General features: G+C 40.7%; 1 protein-coding gene across 1 annotated transcript in view; it reads right to left on the bottom strand.

Annotated features, from left to right (window-relative positions):
- Positions 1 to 13,972, bottom strand: part of nphp4 (nephronophthisis 4) — a gene marked incomplete at its 3' end in the record, with an annotated part of 185,112 nt that overhangs the window by 63,837 nt on the left and 107,303 nt on the right. Inside the window, exon 12 of the mRNA XM_083975577.1 lies at positions 7,574 to 7,711. Within this exon, the coding sequence (XP_083831703.1) occupies positions 7,574 to 7,711 (138 nt within the window). The remainder of the gene's footprint in view (positions 1 to 7,573; positions 7,712 to 13,972) is intronic.

Raw genomic sequence — 13,972 nt, forward strand, 5'->3', positions numbered from 1 at the left:
GTGCTTTGCCTTTCAGAACAAAAAAAAACTTACAGTGAGTGTGTTTGACTCTGTCCACATAGATGTAACGTCTACTCTCTGCTCTCTCTACTACACTGGATCCCCTTTTGAAAGACCCCTATTTTCTGACCTCTGCTGTACAACATACCTCTAAATAAATAAACTCGACATGGCGACAATACATTACCAAGAGAAATTGGTATGGCGTGCCAGAGTGATTTCTCAAGCTATCAAAGAGCAGGATATCACAGACATCTGTGTAGCACTGGACAACTTTCAAAACTCCAATGGACTGCTCGAGAAGCAGCTCCTGTAAAACCCTAACACATTTTACTCTGCTAAACTGCTCATTTCGATCTTTATTGATTTTTTTTACAAATCCCACCAAAAACCAAAACCAACAGTGTGTTAGTCCATCTCTCTGAACTTATTCTGTTTCCTCTCTGTGGCTGTGGCCCTGAGCCCATGGCTCTCAGTTAAGATGCAAATCTTTCAAAGTGGGTCAGAAACATCTCGTTTAATCTCCAAGTGATTTACAAAACAACTGGGCTTTTTTTTTTTTTTTAAGCAAATTCCACTTGGACAGTTTCAGCCTGAAGTAAATACACATCCCCTGCTCTGGTAAACAGGCAGAAACATTAGTGAATCTTGAGCCAGTATTTAACTTGCAGTCAGGCTGCCTTTCACTTATTGACCCCTGCTTCACTTTTATTATTATTTTATTATAAAACTCTCAAGCAAGAAACCAAATCACATTTAAAACCTTTAATAATAAACCTTAAGGCTTAACAAGTTCAGCAAGCTGCTGAACCAAACAGCAATTTAAAACAAACACTTTTGGGAGGAAAATGTTAAAGCAGAAGTAAGCGATCCGGTCGTTTTGGCTAATGCTGCGTTCCAGGCAGGCTTTTGAAACCGTAAATTACAGCTTCAAGTCACAACTTACGACTTTGTAGCGTTCCAGGCAACCCACTCGTGTTTTTCCGACCTGTTTTACCTGTGAAAGTGCACTATAACGGCCAATCGTAACTTCCGACCCGTGAACTCGTACCAGATCGAACTGGTACGACTTCACAGGTCGAAAAAACACGAGTTACGAGTTGCCTTGAACGCACCATAACAGTCCTCGTCCCTACGTCACCACATTCAGGCGCATCCCTTGGCTGCACACACAGCCCTGCATGCCGTTCTCTCTCCTCATTGGATAAAAATTGTAGGATACGAGAAAAGTCTTCTCCTCGGCTCAGAGCAGAGCAGAGTGACTGACAGACCCGTGTTTCGGTCCAAACACTCCATGTAAGTGATTGCTGTCGGAAGATATAACTATTTAAGACTTATATTAACACAAAAATATTGCTTACTTCTGCTTTAATGTACAAATTGGGCCGACCAATTTACGATTTTTGGAGCCAACACTGATCTTACAGTAGGGAGTAAAATATTCCAGTCAATATCAATCACCTGATATTCCTCATTTTCACATAAAACACACAATTTTGCAATGATCCCTCAGTGCAGCTCTGCAGCAAACCCTTGGAAATGACACACTTTCTTTTCACAAGCCCCGTCAGTCTTCAGAGCTGTGGGGATCATTCTATATAAATGAGAGAATTACAAGCTGAATGAACACAAAAAGTCAAACATAATTTTTCTCACCTGCAAAGTTTGACGCCACAAAAAAAGTTTTCTCTTATTGGTCAATGCATACACTGATACTGATATGACTAAGAAAGTCAGAGAATTAAATCAACCTGTACATTAACGAGTCAGGTCACATCTACAAACCTAATGAATACTACCATAGTCTGCAGCCAGAGACTCACAGACATTTAAATGATAAAATAACTTTATATAACATGATGTATAACATTCTTCAGAGTTTTAGCCACTAATGTTGTAAATCATTCAACCAGTAGAAAGCAAGATGAGTCAAACAACACAAACAGAAGGCTTTTCAAAGTCCTGTCATCCAGTAGAGAAATTATGGAATAATTTTCCATGACAGCTTAATAGTTTTTATTTTTTCCTTTATTTTCCATGATTGGAAAACTGCTCATGTGTTACCCTGGAAGTCTGCTTAGTGATGAGTTCATTCAATGCCAACTACTTAGTATTTATGTTGTGATTTAGAAGCTCTTCTTTTATCTCAATTTCTTCTAATATTGTGTTTGACAATATAATTTCATGTTATGCATTTTTTTGTTTACTGCTTTACAATATCAGATTTTATCTACTGAGAAGAAAAAGAACAGTAGATGCCTGCGGATCAGTTTAACATTCCTAAATATTTTGTGGCAAACATTAATCTCCTCTTCATTGTCATTGACACACACATAGCTGGAGGGGTATTACCACAGATAATTAGCGAAGGAGTGCTAATGGTGTCATTTTCCACTCAAGCATTTTCCCTCTGCTCTGTGATACATGCCAGCAGTTCAGGCGGCCTATCAGAGGACACGCATGGCTGTACATTATTGAGCTTTCCATCAAACATGCTGGTAATAACCTCGACCAAAGTCATGCCGCTACATGGATACAACATACATAGACATGTTCCTCTTGTGATCAAACAGCCTGCAATATAATAACCTGAGAGGATGTGCCGATGTGCAGTGTAAAGGGCCTCAGTGACTTTAAAAGGCTCAGTGTAATGGCTTTATACTGTATCTGAACCTGCTGCCGCCAAGACTACCCTGTCAAATGACACATGAGTAATTGCTTTTTATAGGCAGGTGTGCTCAGGTCATGGACAAGGACAAATGGAGGTTTCAACAATAAATTCCACCAACTGATTTAATGACTCAATATATGCAAAGAGAGTGTCACAAAAACTCATTTACAGTATCATAACTGAAAACTAATAGCAGCCAGTGGACTTTAGGAGGTAATGTATCACACTTATCCATTATTTTAATGTTGACTGTGTTTTTTTAAAATATATATCTAACTATATGAATAAGAGAATCTGAGCAATTCAACTGTGACCAAGAAATGTGATGAAGAAAAAAGAAAGTTAGCTTATGGAATGTAACATTTGTACCACTCTCCATATGATAGTTATGATACAATTGATGCTGCTGATTTATGACAGCCACACATCCCTTAAAGGAGACATATTTTCCAAAAATTAAAATAGTTCCCAAGTGTCTTAAAGACACGTCTATGACATGCTCTGGTCAAAATACCCCAAGGATCAAACATCACAGCTCAAAATAGCCCTGTTCAGAACGGCTGGTGTCAGTACCTGTCCCTCTAAATGCAAATGAGCCACTGCTCACCCCGCCCCACCTCCTCTACTAGTACCGGTACTCACAGGTAGGGGTGGTATTATGAAAATTCGAAAACTAATGACATCATTGGATGACAACTGAGGGAACAGCTCATAAAACCATATGGATTTCAATCTCAGGAGCCTGAAAATTACAGATTTTTTGTCAATTCTCACATTTTGGGGTCTGGCAGGCAAGCCAAACACCCAAATATATGTTAAAGAACCTTCAAAAAGTGATATTACCATAATATGTCCCCTTTAAAGTAAGTAAAAAATTAAATCTGCTCTGACTTTCTGAAAAACTGAGATCAGGCCTTTACCCGCCCACCACCTGCTGGCTCCAGGTCAAAGAGCAGAGAGCATCAAAATGGTTAGAGGAGGAAACATCAGGGAGAATCAGTCACATGTTTCAGCCTCAGTCAGACATGGACTTAGAGGAGGGGTCTGTTGAGACCAGAACCAGAGATGAGCAGACAAGTCAGAACAGTTAGCACAGTTAGCATCTTTTATTTCCTTATGTTGTAACTGGCACTGGCCGACACAATGTTAGTAGTTGTGCTAATGCTAACTCTCGCTCTCTGTGCTGACAGAGCCCCCGACATTTAACCAAAAGTACTAAAATACGGGATGTTCCCACCCCTGTACTTCTAGATATCTATGCAGTAGATAAGTTGTTCTGACAATATTTCCACTGCATGAACTAGTCAGTCTTTCAAAACCAAATTGAATTGGGCCTTTTTTTAGCCATGTTGTGCTTCTGACTATTGTTATCTCCAGTAAGCCTGATCCACAGTTCCTGGATTATTCCTGCAATATGATTCACAGCTTAAGCTATATGGATTATGGGAGAAACCCATTAAAGCTACTGCTGTCTAGTTAGAATATGAGCAAAGTCCTTCTTAGCTGTGCTGAGGCATGAAAGCAGGTGGACCGGTCAGGACCGCTCAGAGACAGCACTGACAATCCACTGTGATAACACTGGAAAGAATATAATAACTTAAACAATACGTATCTAATTAAAAAAATGACAGTCTAAAGGAATGAGACAATGATTCAGTGAATCAACTCAGAGTTTTCCAGATTATCTCTTCAACTAATGAACAGCAACCTGACGAAGCAGATGGTTTGTCACACAGAACCAGCTGGGAAGGCTTCAAACTGAAAAGACAGCACATTAAAATAAATACCTGGCAGGTGATTGAAGGAATAATCTGTCAATCACAGGATAATGTCAACCAATCAAACTCTTGATCCTTCAGTGGAGTCAGTTGGTAAATCAAACTTTTGACGTCGCTCAGGAGAGGAGAGAAAAAACGTTTCCACTGGGAAATGCCGTTCTCTGCTCTTCTTCCAGAAGAGAAATATTGATTTACGGAAGCCAAGACAGGTCATTCTGCAGTATTTTTCTTTAATCTGTGATCTTGCAAAAACAAAGTTCCTTCCTTTATCTGTTATCTTGAGATAATTACCCCATGATCTTGACATGAGAAAGATAACAAAATAATTATCCCATTATCTCTAGAAAACAAAGCTCTGTTATCTAATTTCTCAAAAATGATGACATAATTTTCTGTGATCTTGAAATAGTGAAGCTCCATTTTATGACGACAACAAAATAATTACCCCCTTTGTGATTATGGCGTTCCTAGCTTCTGTACTGTTGCTTTAGCAGCATAAACGAACCTCTATAGGAATCCTTCACACTATTGTTAAACAGTTGCTTCTTGCTGTCGTTTCACATCTAAATCACGCTTGTGGCTGCCTGTAGCTCCCTGAACAGGACACTGATTGCTCTGCGGTCCAGCCACCAGCCAATTGGTACTTGGAGGCAAGATGGACGCTCACTGTGGAGAAATCCATCTGCCTTTGAAGGAGAACTTAACAAACTACTGAGACTGATCCAAGAAAAGCTCTCATTTCATGAGTTGACCAATCTTAGCCCTTAACCATGGTGATTTGTTTTGTGTAATTGCCAAAATCACCAAGTATTTCCAGATGTCTAGAAGGCTCCAGATGTTTTGGAGTGGAACTGCTGCTGGTTTGCATTGAATGGTGAGGTTGAGTTGGTTTGAACATCTGATTAAAATACATTCAGATGAGTTATTCCAGGCTCTTTGACTTTGGAGGAGAATCTGGGAATTCAACACCCCCATCTGGACCGAGAACAGCCCAGGACACCCCAGGAGGAGCGGGTGGAAGGGGAAGGACATATGAGCTAATTTGCTAAGCTAGTTTCCATCACAACCCTACGGAACATGTATAGATAGCTTGGTAGACGGACACAGTAATAATATGAAGCATGGCAAAGATATAAAAGGTCATATAGCACCTAATATGCATCATATCACAGGTAGAGTGTATAAATCCAGTGTTACATCTACATCCTTCCTGAGCTGCTTCCTCATGGTTTATTTCTGCTGTGAGGCCTACAGCTCCACACCAACTGCCAATGTGAATTCCTTTCAAAACCTTTTTTTTTTTTTTTTTAAATCCACTCGGATAGATACCAGGGTCAAGATCGCTGCATTAGTTATATCCATGGCAACGATTAATGTTTTAAGTCCCGACTCCTGCTGCATTTCCTTCCCACGCAGCCCAGTGGCCACACAGCCAAGATGTGATGAGTGAGCGCTGTGACACACTCACAGCAGGTACAACTGAAACGATTCCACTCCGCAAGGCTGGACGTTCAGATGTGAGTGACACATTTTAAATTTAAAAATAAGATGTGGCATGTAAAAGGGCAGAGCTCTCCTATATTGTAAGAAAAACTGTTTACAGCAGCATCCAACACTTTAGCACCATGTGATGCTGCTGAAACAAAATTTACAAGGAGCCAAACAAATCCCTTATACTGCTGCAACACCAGGAGTGTGTTGTTCTGATGACGGTTTTTCTACATCAAAGACACACAGTGCATATCATCTGTGAAGGTGCAAAACTGACTTTGATAAGCAGAGAAAAAAAATTCAGGGTTAATCCCAGGATTACAATATTATGCTTTTACCACTCTTTATACTGTGCAGCAAGCTGCTTCCCAAATATATGCATTTTTGTGGGAGAACATGGTTTAAATTAGCAAGGCAAGGCAGCTTTCAAAGGCAAAATGACTGTTTGCTGATTCCCAGCAGCAAACACCTACACCTGGGGGTAAACAGGTTACCCTCATGTCATTTTAGGAAATTAGTCAGCATAGTTATTAAAGTCAGCACAGTATAGCTGACACCCTCAGTTCTGCTGTACCCCCAGCTGCAACCAGAACGTTTTGTGCAGATACATACTGTAAAGCTTGTTAGCATGTGGAGACATACATTATTCCAATTACCATCTCTGTGCTAGTTCATTGGGATCTATTAGGTAAAAAGAAGTGTTTGCTTGCTTTGCTTGTTTGCATTTGTTTAGACCTCCTCATGGTGCCATGTGGTGTCATACAGTAGAGCTGCATAGGAAAGTCCACTCTTTCAATATAGTTTTAAAACTAGCCTTAAAATAAAAAATTACGTCTGTGACCCCATCAAAGGCCACAAAGTATACTTCAACATGGCAGCTGACACAGAAATGAGGTAAATAAATATTGCCCTGAACATATAGCACATGAAACATATTTTTCCAGAATGCAAAGCACAATGTTATGCAGGATACTGGGTACCTTTAAAAATCGAGGCCCTCTTTGTAGAGAGATTTGGAAAGTAGAGTCAAAGAATAATATTTCTTTTGATTATAAAGATGAAAAGGAGCAACTCCAGCACCTCCAGCAGCTTCAACGGCTCCAAAGACAAAAAAAAAAGTGTGGAGGCAGGGCTGGAGTTCAGTTAAGAGGACTGTGTGTGTGTGTGTGTGTGTGTGTGTGTGTGTGTGTGTGTGTGTGTGTGTGTGTGTGTGTGTGTGTGTGTGTGTGTGTGTGTGTGTGTGTGTGTGTGTGTGTGTGTGTGTGTGTGTGTGTGTGTGTGTGTGTGTGTGGCTGGCAGCACAGTACTGTACAGGTGTGTGTGTCTTTGAACTTTACTGAATGACTGACTGTCTTGAGACTTGTTTCAAGGCTTATGCACCATGTTTTAGCAGAACTGCATCTGAATGTGCACATTGTGTGTAAATGCACCTACAACTCCCTTAATGCTTGTGTATTTTCCCTATCCTGTGTGTGTGTGTGTGTGTGTGTGTGTGTGTGTGTGTGTGTGTGTGTGTGTGTGTGTGTGTGTGTGTGTGTGTGTGTGTGTGTGTGTGTGTGTGTGTGTGTGTGTGTGTGTGTGTGTGAGAGAGAGTATGTGTGTGTGAGTGTGGGTACGGGGGTGGAAATCTTACGACATGTGACAGCTGGTGGGCCGATGCCAACGGGGAAGGATGGAGCAGAGAAGGAAACGACTGTTGCCACAGCAACGCTGAGCTGGAGTGGCTGATGGTCGGGTAGCGTGAAGTAGCTGCCAGCTGAGACAGTGAGAGCTGCAGAGACAACAATGCAAATGTTTTGCTGTTATTATTATGATTAGGAACAACACGGCTCAGGAGCACGCTTCATGCCACAGAGACACATGTGCCGGCGCAGATGACAACAACAGACCATTACACTGCCTCGGCACTCGTAAGCCCCTCTCACTCCACCCGTTTCTCCACCCACGATCATTTCAACACTGTCGGCCCTCGAAAAAAAGAAAGAAAAAGGAAATGTTGCTGCTGTTGCTCGTCAGAGTTACACAAGAGCAGCAGACACATCAATCACCACTGATAGTGAACAACTTTCACCTCCAGTGAAATATGATGCAAAAGCAGCTGAGCAGCTTCTCCACCTGAACACTACAGACAGACAGCAGGATAAAGGTTTGTTCAGTTTGTTCAGACACTGGATGAACACCTGTAGGACATGACAGAGGTGCTCACATCTTCACCTGTGACCTCTCTTTTCCATGGAAACTGACAGTGTCGTCTGAGCCCCAAAGCAACCTTCTGCCTTTTATTCTGTTACTGCATGAATTGCAAAATACATTAAATCAAGGTTTGACAGACCAGGTAATTATTTTTCCAATGTGAGTCTTTTTGGTAGTAAAATTCGTTGTTTCCACACACAGAGATTCCTAATTTTTCTCACCTCACTTCATTTCAAATGTTCTGTGGCTTCAGCAAAGCGAGGTAAGTACTTGTGACTTGACAATTTCTCTCATTAGTTATGGCTGCTATAATATAGGAACACCTCAGCATATTTTTTTTACTGTGTCTGGCTAATGACCAGAATTTCACAAATTTCACACAATTTCTTCAAATCTTCACTGTTTTCTGGGGCTTATCTAATGGAGGAGCTTATGCATCCCATGCCCAGTTTCCTCCCTGATGGATGCCTACAAGGAGGAATCTTGAAATGACACCTAAACCACATCTACTGGCTCTTCACTCCCTCCTTGCTGAGGTGGAGGAAGGAACCTCTGATCACATGAAAATCTCAAATGTGACAACCCAAATGTTCCATTGATAAAGCTGTGCTGTTTAACCACAAAATGGACTGAAGGGTTAATAATTATCATCTAATCTTTGATCTTTAATCCTCCACTTTGATTATTAAATGTCATAATCTGTTTTTCCTGTTTTCTTATCATGCTTCTACTTCTATTTTTATGCTAATTTTATTTATACTAAGCACAATGAGTGACCTCTGTTGTTGATAATGTACTGTAAAAATACAATGGCCAAGATACAGTGAGCAGTAATGGCTGAAGTAATGGCTATAGCACCAACGTAGTCGTAGTGGTGGAAATAAAAAGCATCTTTTTGCCAAGATCCTTTTCAGAAACTTTGTGTATTTCAACTGCAGGGACGAGGGTTTAAAGGGATATTTCAACATTTTGGCAAATTCACCTATTGCCATAATCCCTATAGTGTTAGGAGTAGGTTCATTACCTTTAATTGTCGGTGCAAGCTGTTTTTAGATCGGCAGGGGAGAGACGCTAGCTGCACAGTATTTCCACGTTTCCCTAATCGAACTAAATACACAATCCAACAACTCCAAAACACTCTCGTGGACAAGCTGTGACCTGCACATTCGCCACACTATGAAATAATAACGTATAAAGCAAATACTCAGAACGCTATTTCTGGGATGTAGTTTCGGTTACGCATTTGCCTCAAAAACAAGTCTGTCTCGTAACGTTCCATTATGATTTCCATTAACCCTATAATCTACATCATGACATCACGCTGTAGCCTTTCCTTTATAGTTCCTGGGGACTGAGACACTTTGATTGCTTAAGAGACACTTGTGGACACAATTCTTAAGATGTATCACTTTCCTCTGGGAAAAGTTTCACCAGTAAAAGCAGAGATTTACTTGGGAGGAAGAGGGAGATCTTCTCTGTTGCAGCTCAATTCATAATTTAGACGATGCTATCTCCCACACTCTTCTTCTTTTTAGCGGGAATGCCTGGCAGGATCAGAGCCGTGTCAGATGTTTAATCAATAAGCAACAGAATATTGGTTTGATTTTTCTAAATTTGGACTGTGCAAAGTTTATCATATTACATAACAGGAAACACAGAGAGAGTGTTGAAACAATATTATTGGACGACTTGTGGCCACAGTTCCTCAACAACCTGACGGTGTTTTTCAGTCGCTGTCATCAACTGTCTGTGAAATTATTGAATCTGCTACTATCAAAACAAATGGCTCCTGGGACACAATAAAGATACTGCATTGATCCATACTGAGCAGTGAGAGAGGAGATGTTCACTCACCCATTGATCTTGCGGACACACACACACTGATTCTACTGTGCTAGTGTGGACAATATTGATTAATATTGATTCCATTGGCTCTTAAAACAGATTAAAGACGGATCCTTTTCCATATTACTTTATCAAACAAGATATATGTAATTGTAGATGTATACATTAGCCCTGACTGTATAGAAAAAAAATCTTAGGCCTAGTTTTTCCCTGAAGCTTTTCAGTTTTTCCATATGGAGCTTTATGTTGGAAATATAGGTTTATTCAGTTCAGTCTGGCAGCATCATATTTATTCTGTATCGGTTTGTTCTGAATCATCATTGAAGATATGATGTTTACACTGTTCAGAATATTTAAACAGGATACTCCACATTATTGACGACTGCACTGTTTTGTCAAATGGAAAAATAAAGCATGTCCTGTAAGTGAATTCATACACGTCCCCCGAAAATTCAGAATTCATCCTGACATGTTGGGTTCCCTAGGAAACAACATTTGGCTGCACAGCCTCCCCAATAATGATGAAACCAATCTTTGTACTAAAAGTAGCCACTTCTCAAAAGACAAGATGAGTTATGATTCAAGGAAAGATGAGGCAAAGAAACAGCAAACTGCTCTGACATACAGTATACCAGAAAATCTCAGTAAGAATCTTTGCACCACTCTCAAACGAGCTAGTGGCCTCATTAAAGTTCACATTTATTAGCAACTTGTGACTTAACAATAGTTCAGTGTGGCCCCATTTCCTTTGCGGGTGCTTGAGGTTTTGTCGTGCTACTTTATATTTGCTCTGTTTAGCTTTTACATTATATTATAATATATTGTGTTTTATTATATCACATTACTGCATTTTATATTACTGTACATTACATTGGATTCAGGACTATCAAAGTACAGGTGATAATAACACATTAATGTAATGCCAATTACACAACCATAACACTACAGGCTACACACTTTACAGTGGTTTGTGATTAATTTTCATTAACCATCAACACTAATGCAATGAATTCTAATTGATTGAAAGCCCTAATAAGAATTGATTAGATTCAACTTCAACTGCCTTCCTTAGTAATAACAACACGTGTAATGAAAGTAGTTTATTTGCTGGAGTGCCCCTGCTCTTCCCTGAGTTTCAGAACAACTCAGTGCTGTAAAAAAGTATTTTCCCCCATCCTGAATTCATTTGTCACACTTAAATGTTTAAGATCATCAATCAATTTTTTATATTAGACAAAGATAGCCTCGTCAACCAGCCTCTCGCGGAAGTGCATTTAATTTCATTCCGAGGGAGAGTCTGGCCTCATCCCCATTCTAAGCGTTTGGACTGAAACCCTCAGAAGGCCGAGCCAATCAGCGTCGCCCGCTGTGATTGACACAGTACGTTGGCCAATCAGGGACCGACTGGTGCAAAGCCCCGTCACTACACCAACTTGCTGATTGGCTGAATGGGGTTGTCTGTCAACGCTACTACCAAAGATATTAAACCGTCTTTGCTACTACTCCCACCCAGCTCCCGCCCACCCCAAACGCTTACAGGGGGGATGAGGCCAGACTCTCCCGAGAAATGAAATGCATTTCCGCGAGAGGCTGGTTTACGAGGCTAAGACAAAGATGCAGATGTAACTGATTTGAGATGCTTAGGTCCTTTCATTGAGTATGTTAGATGCTCACCTTATTCCAAGTAAAATCCACATTCCAATTTGTGCAGCAGCTACGAGAATATTCCCGTTTAGTTAATCGGCATATTCTGAATAAGCCAGTTAAATTCAGTAGTGATAGCAGCATCATGACGCCTTATGTCGTGACGTAGATGTGTTGTTTCCCTCCATTGCAGTGTTTCCACCCGACCTAACACTTTCTTCCTCTTCCCAAAAATGACACTTCTTCTTTGAAGCAGCCATGTTTCTATGAGTTTACACAAGCTAGTTTACACAACCGTTAACCAGGACTTGCCAAGGAGTTGCCAATTGTCAAAAAATGCTGCACAAACTTCAGTTGGAATATTTGGTGAGATTAAGGTGTAAACATGTCTCAGTTATGCAATTTATTGGAATATTCCACATACTTCACAATACATTTATGTTTACTCCAAGTATGACCTCATCGCTGGATTTTATTCAGATAAATAATGTAATATTGCTGTCCACGTAAACATAGGCATTGTTGGGCAACTTACATCAACTGAAATTGACATGAATTAACAGTATTGAAACCACAGAGTTAAAATCTCTGTTTGTTGTTTTCATTTGTTCACTCACGAATACTATTCTAGATGTAGGTGTGACCCTGTAATGATCTGTTGTCTTCACAATTCAAAACACGCTAAAATGTCCAGACCAGTGGGCTGTCACAACTCAGTCCTCACAAGTACCACTAAAACATATCACATTTACACACAGGCGCATGTGATCTCACATTGAGTCACCGTGTCCTGCACCCAGAGGGTGTGAAAGACACCAGACTCTCTCTGCATGTGAGGATCACACACACACACACACACACACACACACACACACACACACACGCTGACAGAATACGCAGAGTGAGGCAATTAGTAGTAGCATTGCTGTGTCTGCCAATGTTCTGAACTCAGCCTGTTTGCCCTAACAGCCAAGCAGATCATCTGTTCACATTTTGGCTTCATGGGACCTTCATGTGTGTGTGTGTGTGTGTGTGTGTGTGTGTGTGTGTGTTCAAGGTATACTACGTATTCTCTCCCGTCTGTCTTTGGTGTGTTTTCATGCCAGTGTGAGGCCGTGGCGTGGAGTCAGGCTCATCACAAGTCTCAGAGAGAGGAAGTGGGAGACAGGTGTGGGCTAAACAGACAGAGGATTAACAGTCAGATCCAGTGAAAAAGATGGAGAGATTATTGGAATGAAATATGGAGAATAAAAGGCGGGTGAGTCAAGCACACAAAGGAGAACAATATTACAGATGCAGGGGAAAGGAGATGGAGTGGTGAGCGGGGTTGGGGGTGGTACCAAGTCAAAGTGTGAACAATACGGTGAGATGAAACTAAAGATGAGTGATAATAATGTGCAAGAGTGATAATGAGAAAATAACATTGTGGATGTGCAGGATACTTTGAAGAAATGAATAGTGAGATTAGTAAGAATCAAAATAAAGAGCAAAGAACATTGAAAATAAAGACAAACGGAGCGGCAGATTATAAACAGGGTGATAATACATGAAATGTAATTGAGAATGTGGGGGCCTCAAAAAATCAACAGAGCTTCAAGTTTTAAATTCTGTAAAAATCCTCCTCGGTCAAGCATATTCAGTTATTATGTTCACATCTCCCTGTTTTCATCTGCTCTGATTTCTGGGTAAGAAACCTGAATCAACAGGTCGTTGCCCCGCCCACCACCTGCTGGCTCAAGGTCAAAGAGCAGAGAGCATCAAGATGGTTAGAGGAGGAAACATCAGTGAGACTCACCCACATGTTTAAGCTTCAGTCCGACCCAGACTCAGAGTCTGTTGAGACCAGAACTGGAGACTAGGAGACGGATCAGAGCAGTTAGGTTAACATCTCCTAGAATAGCTTTTGTTGTTCATCTCAGCGCTTTGAGTTTTCCTGCAGCCTTTATTATAGCAAAGCTCTCACACTGATGCGACTGTGGCCTTGGTGTCTCAAATGAAAGTTCATTATAAAAGAAAAATCCATCTCATTTCAGCAGCATGTAAATGTAAAGTGCATTTCCTCATACAGCACCAGCATTGAGGAAAACACAACAAATCAATTTATGCTTTGACACAAAAAGCTCATTTTCTCCCGCTTTATGTCACTTAGTATTTATTGTGAGTTACAGCTTCCTCTTTTCGGTGTTAAGACTGAAGGAGTCACACACAGCGATAAAGGCTGGACCTATGAAATATAATAAAGCTCAGAAGCCCAGAATCATGTTGTTTTTGAAAAGACAAGCTACTAAACCACTGTGTGAAGGAGGGCTGCAAAAATGAGGTGTGACTGAGCCAGGACCAGCTGCCAAAC

This window comes from Trachurus trachurus (genome assembly GCF_905171665.1).
Source record: "Trachurus trachurus genome assembly, chromosome: 7".
In the NCBI taxonomy this organism is placed as follows: domain Eukaryota; kingdom Metazoa; phylum Chordata; class Actinopteri; order Carangiformes; family Carangidae; genus Trachurus; species Trachurus trachurus.